Raw genomic sequence first — 22,512 nt, 5'->3', positions numbered from 1 at the left:
GTAAGAAAGTTGGGTATAAGAGGAGGCCTCTCTCCCATTTCCTCCTCACTTCTCACTTCTCCTTCTTAAGGTGTTGGTGATTTTGCAAGAGCAGATCTACACTCTTCTTGCTTGGCGAATTTTGTGGAGGGCGAAATTTGTGGGAGCCGAATTTGAGCGAGCCAAATTTTGTGGAAGATAAAATTCTGATTTTTGCAAAGAGCTGCGATTTTTGGCCCTACATTGGGTAATTTTATTTGGAGGTGAATTGCATAATAAATTTCTAATTTGCAAGTGGATTTGAAGTTCTTGAGGTCTAGTCCTAATTTCGAAAAGTCGTTGTACGATTATTGGTTAAGGTGAATTTTCATCATCTAGAGTTGCAAGGGGTCCTTAAGCTGACATCCTTCTTTTGTTCTGGTCTAAGGATTGCTTCCCTTGGTTCTACTTGCCTTCTGGTCCACCACTCTACCATCTTGTAATAGGGCGACGAGTATGGAGGATGTTAGTGCAAGTAAGAATCCCAAGTGGACAAACACTAAGAAAGACAGAGGATATGATGCCCAAAACACCCTTCTTCTCGAAAATGAAGAGAATAACCGACACCAAGAGTGGTATAGTGGACATGATACGGATGAGGGACAAATTAAAGGAAGGACAATCTCCCTTGGCTATTGGTTAATGGTAATTTCAAATCATTTAGAGTTGAAAGGGGTCCTTAAGCGGATTTCCTTCTTTTGTTCTAGTCTAAGGATTGCTTCCCTTGGTTCTACTTGCTTTCTGGTCCACCACTCTACCATCCCGTAATAGGGTGACGAGCATGGAGGATGTTAGTGCAAGTAAGAATCCCAAGCGGACAAACACTAAGAAAGACAAAAAGGATATGATGCCCAAAACACCGTTCTTGAAAATGAGGTGAATAACCGATACCAATGGCGGTACAATAAAAGGATATACAAAAGATAGTTGCACATCACAGCCCAAGCATCAACACTTCCATTACGACCATGATGAGCGACAATGGAGCAGCCCTTGATTTTGAAGACATTAGAGAAGAGGATGTCAACGAGACAAATTTTGAATCGAGTTTGGATGAGTTGGGAAAGGTTGCTATCAAGAAAAAACATTTGGGCACCCTTTCCTCTCTCAATGCTCTTATTGGATTTGCGAAAGAATATGAGAAGGATCATGAAAAGATGCTACAAGCTGCAAGCAGTGTGGTGAAGTCAGCAGAACTCAGGGCGAAGTACACACCTTGTCTTCCAATGGAAGAAGTTAACGAAAGGCTAGCTAAGTTCATTGCCTTCGCTAAGAAAATGAAAGAAAAGGGAAGATTTATATTAGAAGATCATTTGATGTAAGCCCCAATGGCAATTTCTCTTTCTTCTAGAATATGACAAGTCTCTATTTCTAATTGGCCACCATTTTGGTGCCTTCTCATTGGTTGCCACTTTTTGCACTTTTTTCATTGGTCCATTAATGAGGTGGCAGCTTCTCATTGGCCGATGGGGTGGGAACCCTAATTAGGGTTTTGAGGATCAAATCTGGATCATTGATCTTCTTTTGATCTCCACCGTCCATTGTATTTTTGGCCTCTATATAAGACCATTTGCTCTCATTTGTAAAGTGTTGGAGAAATTGTTGCGAAGATTACCAAAATTGCTCTCTTTTTCATTGTTGCGATTTGCATGTTGATTAAGAACATTGGGTATTATTGCATGTTTTTTACTTCCACTTAGTTAGATTTCGTTTCAAGTTGTTAAAGTTGGTTGCATTTGAAGTTGTTTAAGTGAGGTTAAATTAGATGGATAGTTGTATGGTAGCTTTGGTAAATGTTTGATAGGGATCAATACTAGACCACTAGCATCCTAGTGGCTGGTTGGGAAGCTTTGTGTGGTAAACTAGTCTATTTCTCCTTCGAATCATTGCACCTGTGGAAGTGAGGCCACTGGTTAGCTCTCATTAGGTTCGATCCCTGTCCATTTGCTAACCTTCCATTCGTAGGAGTAGGAGTAGAATAGTGAGTAGCTGAGTAGTCGAAGTTTAGAGAAGGAAGTTAGAAGAGTAGGTCAAGTATCAGAACACATCCATTCACCTTTCACCACCACCGCTTTCCATCAACATCATCCTTGGCAGACACATCCTCCATCATCACCATCATCAACATTATCTACCACCCGCACATTTCACAAACCGAACCACCATCACCTTCATCCCACCAAAGTCCAAGTCATCCTTGAATGAATAGCGTAAGGCCACTTACATGATTACCAGCAAATCACATCGATAAAACTGAGCGAGTATCCACAAGAGTAAGGAACATTGGAGTTATTCTCATATCCCATGAGCAATAATTTTTCAAGAGAGGAATTGTATGTTTCATACTCCATATCGGAGATCCAATTACTAATATGTTATGTGACACAAAACTTGCATCAACATCTGTGGGCGATTTTTTTCCTAAGAGCAGATTTCTCCTAAGTTGGGCGAATTTTCTTCTTCGAGCAGCTTTTGGTGTTGGGCGATTTTCCTTGCAAGTGCATATTTCCCTGCCATTGGCGATTTTCTTGAGGGCAGATTTCGCCCTTGTCTTGGGCGATTTTTGGTTGAAACGCAGATTTTTCATGGTGTTGGCAATTTTTTGCAAATTTTGATTTTTTGCAAGGAGCTGCGATTTTTGCCCTAGGTTGGGCAATTTTATTTGCAGGTGAATTACATGATAGATTTATGATTTGCAAGTGGATTTGAAGTTCTTGAGGTCTGATCCTAAATTCCAAAAAGACGTTGTCCGGCTATTGGGTAAGGTGAATTTTAATCATTTAGAGTTGAAAGGGGTCCTTAAGCTGACATCCTTCTTTCGTTTTAGTCTAAGGATTGCTTCTCTTGGTTCTACTTGCCTTCTGGTCCACCACTCTACCATCCCGTAATAGGGCGACGAGTATGGAGTATGTTAGTGCAAGAATCCCAAGCAGACAAACACTAAGAAAAACAAAGAGGATATGATGCCTAAAACACCTTTTCTTCTCGAAAATGAAGCGAATAATCGACACCAATATCAGTACAGTAGACATGATATGGATGAAGGACAGACTAAAGGAAGGACAATCCCTCTTAGCAAAGAAGATACAGAGGGCGGTGGTACATCACAGCCCAAACGTCGACACTTTCATATCAACCATAATGAGCGACATTGGGATGGCATTTGATTTTGAGGATATCAGAAAAGAGAATATCAATGAGACAGATTTTGGATTGAGGTTGGGTGAGTTAGGAAAGGTTACTATCAAGAAAAAGCATTTGGGCACCCTTTGCTCTCTCAATGCTTTATTGCATTTGCGAAAGAATATAAGAAAGATCATGAAAAGATACTACAAGCAGCAAGCAGCGTGGTAAAGTCAACGGAACTCAGGGGAAAGCACACACCTTGTCCTCCTATGGAAGAAGTTAATGGAAGGCTAGCTAAGTTCATTGCCTTAGCTAAGAAAATGAAAGAAAAGGGAAGATTTATATTAGAAGATCATTTGATGTAAGCCCAAGTGGCAATTTCTCTTTCTTCTAGAATAGGACAAGTGTCTATTTCTGATTGGCCACCATTTTGGTGTCTTCTCATTAGTTGCCACTCTTTGCACTTTTTTCATTGGTCCATTGATGAGGTGGCAACTTCTCATTGGCCAATGGGGGTGGCAACCCTAATTAGGATTTTTAGGATCCAATCTAGATCATTGATCTTGTTTTGATCTCCACCGTCCGTTGTATTTTTGGCCCCTATATAAGGCCATTTGCTCTCATTTGTAAAGTGTTGGAGAAATTGTTGCTAAAATAATACCAAAATCGCTCTCTTTTTCATTGTTGTGACTTGCATGATGATTAAGAACATTGGGTGTTATTGCATGTTTTCTACTTCCACATAGTTAGATTTCTTTTCAAGTTGTTAAAGTTGGTTGCATTTGAAGTTGTTGAAGTGAGGTTAAAATAGATGGATAGTTGTATGGTAGCACTGGTAAATGTTTGATAGGGATCAATACTAGACCACTAGCATCCTAGCGGCTGGTTGAGAAGCTTTGAGTGACAAACTATGTTTACTTTTCTTTGAATCCTTGCATCTATGGAGGTGGGGCCGTTGGTTAGCCTTCATTAGGTTCGATCCCCGTCCATTTGCTAACCTTCCATTTGTAGGAGTAGGAGTAGAATAGTGAGTAGCTGGGTAGTTGAAGTTTAGAGAAGGAAGTTAGAGAAGTAAGTCAAGTATCAGAGCACACACATTCACCCTCCACCACCATCACTTTCCCACCAACATCATCATTGGCAGACACATCCTACATCATCACCACTATCAACATTATCTGCCACTCGAATATTTCACAAACCCATCATCATCTCCATCATTCCACCAAAACCCAAGTCATCCTTGAATGAACAGCATAAGGCTGCCTACGTGATTACTAGCAAATCACATCGATAAAATTGAGCGAGTATCCACAAGAGTAAGGAACATTGGAGTTATTCTCATACCCCATGAGCAATAGCTTTTCAAGAGAGGAATTTTATGTTTGATACTCCATATCAGATATCCAATTACTAATATGTTATGTAAGTGATACAAAACTCGCATCAATAGTATATTATCTTGTGGGTACCATCCCCATCGAGGTTTTCCCTAGTTAACAAATCATGCTGCTATGAGTTTCTTAGTGTTGTGTACTTTACTTTTTTGTTTATCTATTTAAGCATGCATATGGTTAGTTGTTGAAATATATAGCTGGGCTAAAAGTGTTGGAATATATATGGTTAATTGCTTTTCTATGCATGTCTTGAGCAGACTCCTAGGTGTTTGAATATCATCAGCTAGGAGTGCTTATATTACTGCAGCCATCTTTCTATCTTGATGCTAACTCTTTTAACTTCATTTTTGGGAAGAGTTAAGAGCTGTATCCAATTTTGTTCTAGTAAATCAGTCTCTTGCTAGACAAATCTTGATATATCTAAAGATCTGAATTTTTTTAGGTGCAAAGATCAAGAAAGAACGATTGATGGATTGTGAGGAAGAGTAGACAATCAAGAGATAAGTTCATACCCTTGAATAATGTTCATGAATCTTTTACGTAGTTATTAACTTATACATTAGAATAGTGAATCATGTATGGTTCTAGCATTGGTATTTTTTCTTTTAGGATAGGTTGATCCTATGAATTACTAGTAATTTCTCTAAAATGCTTCCAGGATAGATCAAGGATCAAAAGGATGATGGATTAATTATCTGAAATTGCGTAAGGAATTCAAAAGTGGAAGAGCTTAAGAAATTCAGTAAGGAAGTTATGACAACTGGAGAAATGAACATACATGAAGATTTAGCTTGCAGTCATGAGTCTAAGTTGATGTTACATAAAAAGGTTGGGTCAGCCTTGGGTGGAAGTTTGCATCGACAAGGAAATTGAGAAAGATGAAGATACTAAATTACAAAATACCTATCACTGTAAATATATTCTAGAGGAGGAAATGACAGTCAGAGGGAGTTAAATTCCAAGAATTCAAGGCACTAGTTGAGAGCTTCAGATTTAATCCTTTTAAGACTATGTAGAACTGACATGCAGGTTCAGGAATATTTCACATGTTTTGTGCATATTTGTTAGGTACTTTCGAGGGACACTGTAGCGTGAATTTGAAGATGGTTAACAACTTCTCTACACTACTTCATTCTGCTGTGTACTCAACTAGCTATGAGTAGGATTAGTCACTTTCAGTGTCGCTGAAGATGGTAGCCAGGTCTCATCATTGAAGGCAGTGAATATTCACCTTCATGAATTATATACAAGAATTTTCAGTCAGTGGGCTTGTATCTTTATGCAATTGCAATCTGTGGGTTGCTTGTTTGCATTGGGAAAGCATGTCTAGTATATTGTTTGATTTGAGTGTGCAAATACTTTGGGTGACTCTTCCCTTATATCAGGTTAGAGATTCAGAGGGATCGTGAGCAGCAGATGGAGAGCACCAATTCCTTTGCAGAGGATCAACAAGCTTGTGAAGCAGTGTGGCTTCGGAAGCTCCTTGTTTAACCAAACAGTGGAGTCTACTATAATTTATTGTGATAATCGGAGTTGTGAGAATGTTTCCCTTGCTGAGAGGGAGTCTCTGTCGAGAGAAAGTTTCAATATCAGTCACTCTTATTATGTGTTATAATGCATTTTTCTCTGAGACGGAGAAATTTGGGGTGAAAGCCTTGCAATGCATTTTTCTCTGAGACAGAGAAATTCGAGGTGAAATCCGTTGTAATGCATTTTTCTTTGAGATGGAGAAATTTGAGTTGAAAGCCCTTGTAATGCATCTTTCTCAAAGGCGAAGAAATTTGAGGTGAGAGCCCCTTGTTTTCCTCCTAGACAGAGGTATTTCTCTTTCCACTCATGGGAGTAGCCAAAGTCTATGTTATGTTGAGAGACTCCATGATAACATCACATTGAGTGACTCTGTGATGAGAGCTTGTTCTTACATTTATCTCACATGTAGGTGTAGCCATGTTGAACATTAGGTTGAGTGACTCCATGATGCTATCGTGTTGAGAGATTCTGTGATAAAGTTTTTTTTTTTTCCTTCACAATGTTGTATCCATTGTGACTGTCATGTTGAGAGACTCCATGACATGAATCTGGATTAGATATCTCCTTTACTAGGAGGGAGTGTTGAATTTTGGTAGCTGCAGGAGATATCTATGTACTTGTGATGACATTTGTATTATGTCTCTCTCTACTGCTATGGACTTTTATCCTTTCTTTTGATTAGGCATTTTGAGACTGCGAAGAGTCTTCAATAAATCTGTCTGTTTATTTAACGAGGATTTTTTATGATTGGGATGACTAAAGAATCATGTTCTTGTGTAAAGATGGAAATCAAAGGGACATGTCCGTGCGTGATTTTTGTTTATCGAAGAGTTTTATTGAGCGTGGTTTTTGGTAAGCTATGAGTCTTGTATAACTGTTGGTAATTTGAAAATATGATATATGTGGCTGTTGAAGTCCTCAATGAGGAACAATTTATCCATTTGGGGAGTCCCCTCCTTGGTGTCGGTCATTAAATGACAATGAAGTGTCTTAAACTCTAGAATATGAAATGGTTCCTTCTTGGTAACTGTTGTTAGTTCATGCAACACAGTGGTCAGAGATCACAGTGTCCTTCATTCTTGTTTTAACATATATGGAGGATTGAATGATATGCTAGTCTGTCACAATTTTGATTCGGGCGATGTCGTCATTTATTTTGGTATTGGATTTATGGTTTGCGGAGCGTACTTTCTGAGACGATCTCAGCTGGATCATTCTTTAATCATTATTATATGCATTTGGTTCAAATGATCAGGAGTATTCTGTAAGCAAATCTGTGTGTGGTTCATAGAGAGTTATCTTGTAGCGTTAGATTGATGCATCTCTGAGATAGGTATTCTTTGATGATAATTTTTTAGACTGGTCACAAGTGCGATAACTGTACTCTTTGTTGGTTAATGTGAGGATGATCATTATTGGCAAGGTGTCAATTTGATGGTTGATTACTGAAGAGTTCATTGTGTTGTCATTGGGGTATTCAGTCTAGATCATTGTGATTCTTTTGTAGCTGCTTTGGCTTTTATTGTATTTGCTGATGTTTTATTGTAAAGAAGTAGTGTTGTTATTTTGTCAATGATCAATGTGATTTGTTCCTCAAGTGACTGTAGTCTCAGAAGTCAGATAGCATTGTATTCAAAAATTCATTATTTTTAATAAAGTGATTTCTTGATGTGGCTGGTAGAAAGGAAGATTAATTTTCCTCTTCTGAATATAGATGGAATGAAAATTATGATCTACCTTATTAAGCAGATGTTGTGTTCCGGGGTGATGATAAGAGTTTATCATCTATGGTTGGGAAGGCAACAAATCTGATGGTCGCCTGTGGTTAACGAGCACTACAATAAAATTAACATGCTATCAGAGTTGGACTAGTAAAGATCCTCTCAAAATAGGAAAATTGGAATTTAAGAGATGCAAGAATGAGGGATTCTTATAAGAATGTATAGCTGAAGAGCTTTGGAGGATGTGTTGGTGTTTGAATTTTTCACTCTCCCTGGACTATAATTTTGTGATGGCAAAAGATCTTGGGTAATTTTGAGAAAATTTAGGTAATAAAGAGATGCTTCTAGGACGGTTCAGAAGCAACAGGGCGGTGAGAGATTGCATTCAAACTCATGGAGGATATAGAAATGAACATGGGGATGCTACTTGCAGCCATGGGACTGAATTGGCAGCACATAACTTCATTAAAGGGAAAGAACCTATACAGATTGTCAATGTGATTAGTTTCTTCGAAGAGGTAGAAATGACATTCAAAGGTAGACTATTCAACTGCAGAAATCAGATTCAGAGGGAGCTGGAGTTTCATATGGAGAATGCCAAGTCCTTTGCAGAGGTTCAAAAAGCTTGTGAAGTAGTGTGACTGCCAAATCTCATTGTTGGACAAATATTAGAGAGAGTCTCCCGGGATTGTGGTAATCAAAGCTAAGAAAATGCTGCCCCTATTGAGAGGGAGTCTCGGCTTTCAAATGATCTTTTATGTATTGTTAATGAGTTCTTCTCCATGAGTGATAAGTTTGAGGTGCAATCCCTTGTTAATGAGATCTTCTCCGTGATGGAGAAGTTCGTGGTGCAATCCCTTGTTAATGAGTTCTTCGCGAGGGAGAAGTTCAAGGTGCAATCCCTTGCCAATGAGTTCTTCTCCGAGAGGGAGAAGTTCGACGTGCAATCCCTTGCTAATGCATTCTTCTTTGTTTGAGAAGTTTGAGGTGCAAACCCTTGATATTGCATTCTTCTTTGGGAGAAGCTTGAGGTGCAAGCCCTCAATAATGGATTCTTCTCTATGAGAAGTTTGAGGTGGAAGTCCTTGTTCCACCTCTACAATTAGGTATGGTGGATCCACCCTCTACAATTAGGCATGGTGGAGATGCATTCTTCTTTGGGATAATTACGAGGTGAAAGCCCTCATTCCATCCTTTGCGAGTAGGTATGGTATTTCAACCCTCTACAAGTAGATATGGTGGAAATGCATTCTTTGCTAGGAGAAGCTTAAGGTAAAATCCCTCGTTCCATAAGTATGGTTGATCTGCCCTCTGCAAGTAGGCATGTTGGAGTGCATTCTTTGCTAAGCAAAGTTTGAGATGAAAAATCTTGTTCCACCTCCTACAAGTAGGTATGGTAGACCCACCCTCTACGTGTAGGCATGGTAGATGTCATGGAAGAAATTCCATGATGTAGCACTTTTGTTTATTCACTTTCTGAGAGTAGCTATGGTGAACATCATCACATTTATGTGATGAGCACTTGTGTTTTCATTCGTGGAAGTAGCCATAATGGATCCACCCTTTGGGAGTAGCCATGGTGGTTATATTCACTTGCATTTTCATGTGAGTAGCCATGATGGTTGTCACTATATAACTCGGGTATTGAAGGAATCCTCGCTAGCTAAGAGGGAGTGTTGATGTGTAGCTAGGTCGGATCCCTTATAGGGCCGACCTAGTGCACCTAATGGCTAATTGGCCAATCGGCCTTAGCCATGTTGCCAATGAACTTTATCATTTGTATCCTTAATTGGGTCTGGCCCTATTTGGGTGATTCATGTAACTTGTAATTATGCAATTAGGCAAGACCTATCATATTTAGGGCCCAAACTTTGGAAGTGTGGCATCCCTTCACGAACCCCATTTGATTGGTGTCAAGGAAGATTAATAATTTAATATTCCTCTCTTGAATATAGATGGAATGAAAAAAATGATCTGCCTAATTAAGCAAATGTTGTGCTCGGGGTGATGATAAGAGCTTATCATCTATGATTGGGAAGGCAACAGAGTTGATGGTTTGCCTATGGTTAATGAGCACTAGCATAAGATTAACAATTGGCATCCTCGAGAAGCTAAGTTACCGTATTCACTCTAGCAATTGGAAATTCGTCGGTAAGTTGTACATGCGAAGTCGATTCGTATTCAATCCCAAATCACATTTCACCCTAAAATTCGATGTCAATTTGGTTTCTACAGACCCGGGTCAAATACTGGTCCATTTTGAGCGAATTTGACACCACACTGGCGAATTTAAAACAAGTTTAAATTACTTGTCATTTTTGGTTGACTTCAACGGCAAAGGCACTAGTCACCATTCACGGCAAAGGCACACCGGCTACAAGTCAGCCACCATTCACACCAGAGGCATAGGCTAATAAATAAATGGGCGGGCCTTGCTATTGAAAAACCAACGGGACACACAGAATGAATTTTGCATGGAGGTATGTATGGAGGTTGTGCTATTCACATTATTCAGCAGAACAAAGAACTCTCACCATTAATGTTGACTAGTTTTACAAGGAGCATTTCTTCATTCGGGTGGAAGTGATGTTTTGTGGACTACGTCACAAATACTAATTATTAATATTAATTAATTTTTACCCTATAATTACATTAAACATTTGTTTTATGATATTTGTATATTTATTATATTTAATATTATTATATAGTTATATTAAAATTATCATTATAATAATATAATAATATATTATTATATTAAGATTGAAATATATTATTTAATTATATTTTAATAGCATATCATATTATTGTCTTAATGATTATAATAATATATTTATTTAATTTTTTGAAAAAAAAATCTTGTACTAGCGAACCCAAAACGAACCGAACCCAGCCCAATAAAATTTCGACCGAATATTGAACACGCCTACGAACTAGAATCCAAACCGGCAACTTAGTCAAGAAGGATAAGAGGAGGGAGGTGGAACTCTAACAACAGTGCAGGGAGCATTGGAAGTAGTCTAAAAGCTCTTGGAAATGATCACCTTAAGTGCAACTTTTCTATCTTGCATAAAAAAGTTAGAGCAAAACATAGCTTTAGTGTAAGGAGAGAAATGAACATTAATAAAATAACTGAAAAAAGAATTCAATGATAATAGGTTTTGCACCTGAAACTTGTTCTTTGTTCGTGTTTTTCTTGTTAAATATACTTTTCATCTTAAATGTGTTTTTCAGAGTCTTTTGGATCAATAGTCTTTCTGCTGTGGATTGTTTTTCAGAGCCTATTGACCAACATGATTTCTTTCTTAAATACAGGATTTCAAGATTTACAGACATCTATGAAAGGTTTGTGTTTAATAAAAATACAAAATATCCAAAAAAATCATTTTCAGGTCTTTGTAGAAGCAGTTTGATCTGTTAAAGTTGAAAAACACTCATCTAAACTTTTCATTCAATCATTCACGTAAACAGAACTTAAGCTGGACATCAAAAGAGGAGCATGTTGCATTGCCATTCAAGGGTGAAGAAAACAACTTACAAAAAAAAGGTAGCATGGTTGAGTTTGTTGACCAAGGCATTCAAATGGAAGATGAAATTTCTTGTGCCACTGATAAAACTATCTACCCACAAATGGGAGGTCAATCTGGAATAATTCTGAGCCCATTGTAAGCTTCAGGAAAGCTTAAAAATGTGTATCATGGGAAACTGATTGAGTTAATACTGATAGAACTGGAGTTGAACTTTGGAACATTATGGTGATGAGTGTTACCCTTAGTTACCAAGTTGAAATATCAGTGAACGGTTAAAACAAGAAATGAGTAACATGCCTAAGACCATTCATGGCTTATTATAATTTTAAAATGTATTTTTCATATATATTATACATATGTTCTGCCATCCCTGGAAAATGCCCCCCCTGGACTGCGATTCTCAGACTATGTCCTGCTGTACCATCCTTGAAATGCTGTGGAACATAGATCCAGGGTTTTTGAATCACTGCAGACATGACTTTGCCCTGTGGACTACTCCCACTGTTTTGTCTATTTTCAACTGAATACAAAAGAAAACTGATCTGTAATGAGCCTGCCTGGCTCTCTTCTGAAGTAATTATTAATTTCTGAATTCGCTTACTAAAAGTCTTGTGTTTCAATTTTAATAAAAATTAACTTGTTGAATTTTGTCCAGAATTGAATAATAAAGATAACAATTTATTTTAAAATTCAACACTTTGCTGGAAATGATCACAATTATCAAATTTATTCTAATTTCAATTGTCATATAACACAACAATTAAATATATTAAATCAGCACCCTTTTTTTTTAAATTAAGAACCCAGCTGGAATGAGATGCAGACCTCTATGACTGCGCACTAACTGTTAAGAGTTCACACAACCCTCCCACATGTGCGTGGGCTGCTAAGAAAAAAAACACAACATCTAATGCTAGTCACGCAGCCATTAAAGAGTGACGCAGCTCTTTCAAATCTGATATGCAACCCAGAATTACTGAATCTTCTCCAAAATAAAAAAATACAGCGCCTTGAGCCCTCACCAATTTCCAGAATTATATTGCAGCCTTTGTAATAGCAGCAATTTAATAGTTCTCTTCAAATTTGGTATACAACAGCACCAAATTTGCATCCACAAAATCAGAATAGTATTCTGAGAATTCAGTTTGCAAAATTCATCATCAATCAGTAATGATTCAAATTGCCAAGAGAGGAATCAATCCTCAAACCCTAGCCATTTCTCACAATCAAGAAACCTAATAAATTTTCATCAAATGAACAATGGATATCTTAGAATGAGCTCTCAAGTCCCTTTTTATTCTTTCTTGTGAGAGCTCAAACACAATTCTTACCAATGTGGAATAAAAAGATATACTTTTCTTTTTAATAATTCATTTACTCCAATACTTTAAATTAATACCTTGGCTTAGGCTTCCATGAATTAATTAAATAAATGGCCCCTTCCCATGATGACTCAACCCTCAACTTAAGTGAAATTATAAAGTTAAATTATAACTTTATAATAAGCCATTTAATGATTTAATAATAATTTGGCCACCAAAATAATAATAACTCCCAAAATACTTATCCTTTTAATATGTCATCTGAAATAGGAGTCACAACTATTATTTCCCCATGTGACCAAATGCACTTTCCAAAAATAGAAAGGGTCCTTCTCGATCAACATCAGACTTACTATAAATAGCAAACACGGCAAAACTACTTACTATAAATAGCAAACACGGCAAAACTATAGCAAATGAAGTCCAAATGACACCAAACGAAAGCCAAACCATAGGATACTGAATCCTGAAGTAGATGCCCACTAAAAGAGACCCTCTGTCCATCCCCATTAGCCTACAAGAGTCACATGATAGGCTAATCCCAAGAGCCTGAAAAAATGGGGACATTAATTGATCATTTGGAAAAACTTTACTAGTTACAAGTTTAAACTTTAATCTTGTTGAGAATAGTGAATTGCAGCATTTTTGGCTAACATTTCATGGTCTAGTTCTGATTGGATCCTCCCGACATTCCTTTGGTTTTTCAAATGACTGGAGAACTCGTTGTATATCACGTCTTCTGTCTTCTTATTACTTTTATTTATTTTTGAATTTCTGAGGGTTTTTTTCTATTCAGTTATTGTTTAAGCTGCTTCTGTTTGTGCTTTACAAAACGTCTTATTCTTGTATCTTGTTAGATATATATTATAATAAGACATGCATTAGTTCCACAGTGGATCATAGCTCACAGATTAGGATATTTAGTTTCTTTATTAAGATATTTTTCCCGTCTTCTTGCATGAATTGTTTTACAGATTGCTAATTGTTTACATGTTGTAAGCCTATTTAATGGGCATGAATACAATGGATCTGCATCATTTGGTTTGAGATATGTGATTCTGCAACTATTTTCTCGTGTATATCTTTTCCGGACTACTTAGGTTCATTTGACATTTTAGTTGTTTGCGGGCATTAATATAATCTTCATTTTGTTTGTACCCTTGCATTCAAAAATTGTTCAGCTCCAACTAAAGCTTGAATCAGTTTTTAACTGCATAAGCTATTGGCAGCAATAATACATGTAATTGTATTTTGAGCTTCAGGGTACCAGCGAACATGCCTCTGTATGATATTTTGAATGAGTTTCAAAAAGGTCACAGCCATATGGCTGTCGTTGTGAAATATACCGGAGAAAAGAAGCAAGAACAGAAAATGTTCAAGGATGCAACTCACCAGGTTTCCATGCAGACTATCCCTGAGCATGGTAATGGTGTATTTTTGTGTATTGATGTCCAATTTGTTGAATATATGCGGGAAACTTTCAGAACTTATTTTCCTAGACCTTAATCACTTTCAGTAATCGATGATCATCAAAACATTAAGCTCTAGTGGTAATACGAAGCTTTTTTTTCAATTTTTTCATGAACATCTGATTTATTTGTTTGTGTGCTCAACATTATTTGAGATGCTTCTTATGTCATCTGTACAATCACCAGGAAAAGATGTGAGTGTCATTGTTGACAAAATTCCATTACAAGCAGTCCAGGAGAAGTCTTTGTCAAATAGGAGGTCACTTAGTAAGCTGAAAAGCTTTCCAGGTACTCATGCAAATGATTCAAATAGAGAAGCGCCAAAAGTAAAACGGTGGTCTCGTGGTTTATCTGGAGATATTCTTGAGATTGCCGACGACTCGCTTCCAAAGCTTGCAGAGGATGAAGAGATTGTGGGTATAATAACAATGGAGGATGTTATTGAAGAGCTCTTGCAGGTTCCTGTCAAAGCATATCTTCATCCTCTGCATTTTTCTTTCCACATCAATTATTGAATTCCATAGAGTTAATCGTATTTTAAGTAAAAGCTGTTTTTCTGTATTGGTAATACTTCTCATTAGTATGACCTTCAAATTTGTGTGCATGCAGGAAGAGATATTTGATGAGACTGATGTTCAAGACTCTCAACACTGAAACGTAAATGCTGAAAATGTACTTTTCCTTTGTGTAATGGAGACAAACATCTTGAACTTTTGAATTGATTTGTAATTTTGTATTGATTTGTCAACTTCCCACCCTTTAATACATGGTACCTGTAACTAACTAGTTTGAGTGATTTGAAGTTGGTATAGTGAAATTTTTATTGCCATTTCATTGAAGGGTTGAATATTATACAACATTCAATCACATTTTTTCTGTAGCACATCTCTTATCAATAAAAATAAACAGAATATACAAATATACAGATTATCTCGTGGATTGTGGGAATATACTCTCTAAGAATAATAGAATAATGCCCGAATCTTATTATCTTGATATCTGGATGTCTTACCAATTACAAAAGTTATCATAGAATATGCAAGTATAGTTGTCAATACGAAAACAAGGTAAGTGGGTACCGTAGAAGCCGCTGATTTTCACTGTTGGCAAATGATCCATATCTCCAATGTGTATTTTGCAAGTATTTCGAGTTGTGTTCTTTCAATATTCATGAGATGACAGTGGTATAGTGTTCCATGGGGATGTATGCACACTGTCTTCATTTCAGGAATCGTCCTATGCACACAAAGACTCGAAGGGATCGTCCCTTGCTGTCCATGGTCTAGGGATTTTTCCACGATGTTCTCATTTGGTGATGCCTTCGGATTTTATCTTGGGAACTTAGGAGTGCTTCCCGTGTCAAAATAGATTCAATGTTCATCAATTTAAAAACTTTAGACATTCAAAAAGATTATAAATAGGCATTTAAGCCTCATTCTAAATAACAAAGTTTGAAAGTTGGAATAGTCGGCTGCAAGGGTGTTTGGAAGTTGGAATAGTAGGCTGCAAGAGTGCAAGTGGGGGCATTATTGAGGAACAATTTGAGGAAGATAAAGAAGCAGCAAGAGTGTAATTGATGGCACTGGCATTGAGTTGAAATTAAGAAGAAAACTTGGGGTTTACATTTTAGTTATTCAGTATTTACATAGTTACACATTTTAATTTCAATTTATAATTTTAATTTATGTTCTACAACAGAATAATGTATTAAAGATCAAATATTTTTAAAAAATTCAAAAATATTTTACTATTTAAATAATCAAACACATATGTTAACTTATTTATAAATTTTAGGAATTCGGACAAAAAGTCAGTAACTTGGCTGCCTCCACAGCAGGGATGGATGAAATTCGATGGAGCTAGTAGAGGCAATCCGGACAGGAGTGGTATAGGGGCAATCATTTGGAACGAACATATTTGCACCGGCCGGATGCCTTGTACATCATCTGACATGTACATTGTCTGACATGTACCGATAGGTGTCAGACGTTTTACATCATTTTTATTATTAGGATGTTTACACTGTTTTGTTGTTTGTAAACGCTTAAGTATGTAATATTAGAAAAATATTATTTTCTATTTTAGATAAGCAAAAAAAAAATATATATATATATATATATATATATAATGTAAATTTTAAATTTATAAAATATAGAAATAAGATAAATAAGATTGATTTTAAATAAGTAAATTATTTATAACAAAATTTGAATATGTTAATAAAAATGGGAGATTTAAAAAATTCAATAATTTCTTATATTTATAATCACACTATTATCAATATATTATAAAATTTAATTATTATTATTTATATATTATTAAATAAAACAATACTTTATATATATTTAAGATTTTTAAAAACTTTTCATTTATTTTATAAAATTTAATTAGTTTATTTTATTTTATAATATATTCTATGTTTTGTGTACTTCTGACTCTTTGAGTTTTTATTTTATATCTTTATACTATAATTGTGCATCATCATGTTAAGATATTAGATCATGACCATTAGCTATGCTAATTTGTTATGTTTTTATTCAATTTTTAAAAAAAAAAATTATAAATAAATTTATTTAAAATTTTATTTCTATTTTTTGAATTTATTAATCATTAAGATATAAATGAAATGATATATATATATATATATATATATATTAGAGTTAGAGCATTAGAATTACATTAAAAAGGGTTTTCATATATTTTCTTGTAACTAAATCCTACTTATTGGATTTTCTATCACAGAACAAATAATATGGACAAATTGATGGATACATAGGGATATATTGATTAGATTGGGTTAGTGGTTTTAATAGTAGGAGACATAAGTATTTATATGTTTACTTTGTTTAGAAGAACTATCAATTTGAGGTGTAAGAGTCAAAATATAGACACCTTATCATATAAAGAGCCAAACTATATGACTACAATATTTGCATGTGAGGAGGCATTGTGATTGTAGAGATTGCGTTCAACTATTAACTTTAAGTGGAAACAGATCGAATTGGATATGATAGTTAGAGTGTCATATATTTGGTAAAGAATGTGGTGTATAATGATTGTAGATTATCTCACTAAGGTAATAAACACAAATACATTTAGTTGGTACATAAAGGTCACATGTCTTACATTTTCTAGCTTATGATTTGATTTTAGTATTCCTTTCTATATGACAATGTAAATTTCAAGTGAAAGTGTCAAGATTAGAGGTGGTATTCCCCTAACAGTATTAAGTGTTGATTAATTGTATTTATTTAATATAGATGACACATAATATATAGTATCTAAAGATGTTGTAATGGGCAAACTAAAATGCTCATTTGTGAATTATGACATTATTTATTTAATATTTTTTTTCTAGAATACTTAGGATACTATGTAAGAAAACATTGAAATTGGAAGTTACATTAAAAAGGGTTAAAAATTGGAAGTTATGAAGTATCTTTATTGTTTGTTTTGTGATGATATCAAAAATATTAAATTCCCTCAAGGAACACTAAGATTGTATTTTAATTAATTCAACCATAAAAACATAACTTATAAGACTTAAAGATGCCTAAGAAATATACGAGACATGCTAGAGGAGTTGCATGCCAATATAAGATGATATGAAGTATTGAACTATAATAATAGGGGAATTGTTTTTTCCACTACTGATAGCTTTGAATACCACTTAATCACTCTTGGATTTTGACATTTTATATGTTAAAAGCATGTGATATCAGATTGCATGACTCCTTTGTTATTAGTCGTATGTTGATGGACTATTCTCAAAAGACAATTGAGCTGAATTATTGTACTACACTCTTCAAATAATACAAAAAAACATCTCTTTAAGTTTGAGTTTTTTCCAACAAAATTATGTCCACACATAGCCAACATTTATAATGATTCTGTATTTTATGAGTTTGTTGCTTTCTAAAACAATTAAGTGGGTTCACCATTTTTTAGAGTTTTAACTTATTTTTGTCCTTTAAGCTTAAAGAGGAGTAGAATAATGAATGGATACGGCTGCATCTTTGATAGTTGAAAAGTCCAAACACAATCCACCTGCAATTTGTTTTATATCGGTGGTAAATTCTGAAAATTTAATAATAAAATGTAAATTCTAACTATAACCATAATAAAATTGAAAATAAATTTATTTATAATTTTTTTTTTAAAAAAATTGAATAATAACATAACAAATTAACATAGCTAATGGTCATGATCTAATATCTTAACATGATGATGCACAATTATGGTATAAAGATATAAAATAAAAAATCAAAGAGTCAAAGTACACAAAACATAGAATATATAATAAAATAAAACAAATTAATTAAATTTTATAAAATAAATGAAAGGTTTTTAGAAATCTTAAATGTATATAAAGTATTGTTTTATTTAATAATATATAAATAATAATAATTAAATTTTATAATATATTGATAATAGTGTGATTATAAATATAAGAAATTATTGAAATTTTTTAATCTCCCATTCTTATTAACATATTCAATTTTATTTTATAAATAATTTACTTATTTAAAATCAATCTTATTTATCTTATTTCTATATTTTATAAATTTAAAATTTACATAAATATATATATATATATATATATAATTTTTTGCTTATCTAAAATAGAAAATAATATATATTCTAATATTACATACTTAAGCGTTTACAAACAACAAAACAGTGTGAAAATCCTAATAATAAAAATGATGTAAAACGTCTGACACCTATCGGTACATGTCAGACAATGTACATGTCAGAGATGATGTACAAGGCATCCGGCCGGTGCAAATATGTTGCACCGTAGCCGGTGCCAAGCATTAGCAGGCCCTATCGGCATCACTTCCAACAATGTGGTAGAGATCTCTGCACTAGAGGCTGGTCTCAAATGGTGTGCATCAAATGGAATTAGCAATCTAGTTATCGAGGGAGACTCACGGGTTATCATTAAGGCCCCGTTTAGTTGTTGGAATTGGGTGGGAATAGGAAAATCTAAATACCTGCATTCACCAATCTAGCGTTTGTTTGAAAAATGCAAAATTAAAATTAGAATTCGTCGATCTATAGTGGTATTCCTTAAAAAGGTGGAATAAGAATAGCTTATTCTTATTCCAATTTTTAATAAACCCAATTTCATGGGTTGTTGGGTCCGTGACTTTGCCGCTCGATTGCATTTTGCCTCTCGAATGCATTTTTAGACTATTTCTTCCATTCAACAACTATTTCCTCCGATCATCATAAGATATAAATTAGGTCAACATTATTTAAAGTTTAATATGTGTTTTTTTAATAACAAAAAAGACTAATATCAAATTTGATATCTTTTATAAACTTTCATAAAATTATCTTTACAAACAATGTATCTGTAATATATTTAAAAATAAAATGATTTTAGTTTTGATCTTATACTCAAATTTATACTTATTTTTAAATTAATTTGATTTGATTTAGAATTAAAATTATAATTTACAATATAATATGTCCTTTGAATTTCAAAAAAATTTAAAGAAATTATAATTTACAATATAATATGTCCTTTGAATTTCAAAGAAATTTAAAGAAATTATAATTTACAATATAATATGTCCTTTAAATTTCAAAATTTGAAGGTGGTGGTATACCTTGCATCGATAAGGTCAATTTTAAAAATAAAATACAGCTACTTAAAATAATTTGGTTTTAAAAAAAAAAATTGGTTTTAATAAATAAGAAATCTTGTTTATTTAAAATATTACCATACTAAAAAAATTAAATTTAAATTTTTAAAAAAAAACTTATTCCAAATCTTGTTTTGATTGTTCTAATCAAACATAGAATATGCATATTTCAACTCCTCTTCCATGTCAACCAAACAGGTCGAAATGATATTCTAGAACTTATTTTAAGAATGCGCGAATACCAGAAGAGAACTTACTCTAGCATAGATGAATTCCATTAGGCAATTTTTGCAACCAATCGGGCCCTAGTGGAATTGCAAAAGGGGAATTCCAATCTTGGAGATTAGCAAACTGGATCTCGAGATTTTTGAAGTACTTGAAAACATTGGGGGAATATCATCTTCAACATGTTTTTCAAGAAGGAAATAGGGCGGAAGACTTCCTGGAAAATTTTGGGATTGACAACAATGAGGGTATGGGATTTGAACAATTTGATCATCTATCGAAGAATCTGTCGGAGATCCTTGCAAAAGAGCAAGGTACATTCACAAGAAAAGGTATAGGCTAGTGGTATAGTTGTTAACTCAACCAGCAGAAGTGGTATAGCCCATGAGATATTAGTCACACTTTCGAGTACAGAATCTCTGTAAAAGTCGGTTCTAGGATTGCAACAAAGTTTAGATAGATTTGAAGGTTGATTTTTCATTGTGCGTGATGGCGGAGGGAAGGGATGTTTCTAGAACACAAGTGATAGTGGAGGGTACCTGGAAGTACTTTGTTGCAGTTAGGATTAATTCAACATAGAATTCCATCAAAGGTTTTGCAGAATGGTCTAGCTAGGTTGTTGGAGATTGGTTAGGGAATTATGTATTTATATACTAACCATTGATGGTTGTGCATTTCTGGCTTTTCTTCTTCTTATGTAATTTTTCTTTTCATGAATATAAAGGGTACTACCCCTAGGCAGAACTTGCTTTTAAAAAAAAATTATTTATAAATTATTTATTTTAAATTTTTGTCAATATTTGATTTTTTTTTTTTAAATCGTCTCTTATGCATCTTTGAGTTGAGTAAAAAAGCAAAAATTGAATCCTTGTTTGATGAAGGTTGAAGAATTAGAACTTATATTTTTGTGCATCCTTTGCTTTTGTACTTCAAGAGATCTCAAGTAAAAAAATAAAAATAAGAAAATCCTTGTATCATGATCTAATGCATAATCTATTACTTATTAATTTAATGACGCTATGAAATAAATGGTAATCATAAATTTGGTTTATTGTAGTGTCACTATGATATGAGTACTTTGAGACTATGAGGGTTCAATCATAGACTCCCAAGTGTGAATGTGGAGGAGGGAGGTGAGCAAAGGAAATGAGTTCTATTTTGTAGCACATATTTGAGTTGTCATCCCAAATTATTTGAGGGGTTTGCCAAGATTCCCTTTGATAAGAAGTTCCTTTTGTATGGAAATAAACAAATTTAATACCAAAGGTTTTCAAGATTAGTCTCTACTCTATAAATCAATCAAGGGATTAGGTACAAGACTTGGACAACTATAACATGAAAATCTGAATTTTACATGCAAATTTTAAAATTACATCCAAATCTGAAAATTAAATTGCCTTAATGTGGAAAAACCGTGATTATACCCTCCTTTATGTTCTGAAAATCAGCTGACATTTCATGCTTAATAATCTTATCTTATGTGAATGTATAAAATAAATAAATAAAGAATCCCATTACCACAAGGTATTGAAGTGTTGTTAATTGCATCCTTATGCAATTTTATGCTCACGTAGGCCTCCTTTTTGTGTGTTTGGCCTCTCATGTATGATCTTGTTCAAATTGGCTCACATCGGCTAAAAATTAGAAAATCTTCATTGCATTTCAAACCTTATGTTCTTGACATTGTTGTTGTTGAAGGTCAAGTTCACTTAGGGGGAAACCTTGACCTAAGATAGGATCAATCAAAGTGACCTTGTCTTGATAACCAGTGCCCAAATTCAAAATGTCTAATGGCTAGTTTACAAGAGCAAAAAAACTTCGCAAGTGTCAACTTTCTTTGAAATTAAAATCCCAAAATTCTTGGGAGGGGTATAAAAACAAGTTGTCCTCCCTTATCTAGAGACATCCATTACACCCAAGGGGCATTCAAGCATCAAACATTCAAGGCCTTTCATCTCACCATATCATGGAGATCTAACATTGTGGCAAGCCTCAACAACCTACGTGCAAGCACATGTTTCCTATAGATATCCTTTTAGATCTTATGAGAGTCGTATTATTATTTTTACTTTATTTTTTTGTTAGGTAAAAGGCCATGAGGCCCAAGATTGTGTTTAGATTTAAAAACCCATCTCAATTGCGCAACAAAGATCAGAGATGGATAGGTATCCTTGGTGTAGCCCTTTTATAGATATCTCAAAGTAATTTAAACAATTTTAGCACATATTTTTTATTTTTGGATGTATAACTTTGCTCTTGATACTTCCTTGTGAATATAATCTAAAAATTAAACTTCGCTATGATCAAGTTGTTAGAATGAAAAGAAGTATGCTTCATAATAAATAAAAATGAAACTTATCTCCTATTAACTTTACTTCTAAAATCAAATAGTATATAAGAAAAAGTTTTGAATAATCGAGAATATGTCACTTATTAACATTAATCGAGAATATGGCAATAAGAATTGTCTATTGGTGGCTTGGGAGACCATCAGTAGACCCAAAAAGCGAGGGGGTTGGGGAT

The 22,512-nt window shown here is 34.4% G+C and overlaps 1 protein-coding gene across 2 annotated transcripts in view; it reads left to right on the top strand.

Annotated features, from left to right (window-relative positions):
- LOC149564513 (DUF21 domain-containing protein At2g14520-like) overlaps positions 1–15,031 on the top strand; it is an 87,944-nt gene extending 72,913 nt beyond the window's left edge. For both annotated transcript variants that reach the window (XM_089818057.1, XM_089818058.1), the window contains exons 9-11: positions 13,904–14,064; positions 14,297–14,568; positions 14,720–15,031. In XM_089818057.1, coding sequence (XP_089674183.1) covers positions 13,904–14,064; positions 14,297–14,568; positions 14,720–14,764 — 478 coding nt within the window. In that variant the 3' untranslated portion in view covers positions 14,765–15,031. The remainder of the gene's footprint in view (positions 1–13,903; positions 14,065–14,296; positions 14,569–14,719) is intronic.
- Positions 15,032–22,512: the final 7,481 nt, after the last annotated feature.

Source organism: Cupressus sempervirens, chromosome 3 (assembly GCF_028749045.1).
Source record: "Cupressus sempervirens isolate cs-2001-9-10 chromosome 3, ASM2874904v1, whole genome shotgun sequence".
Classification (NCBI taxonomy): Eukaryota; Viridiplantae; Streptophyta; class Pinopsida; order Cupressales; family Cupressaceae; genus Cupressus; species Cupressus sempervirens.
Note: the sequence above shows the minus strand (reverse complement) of the source record. Positions and strands in the feature narration are given on the sequence as shown.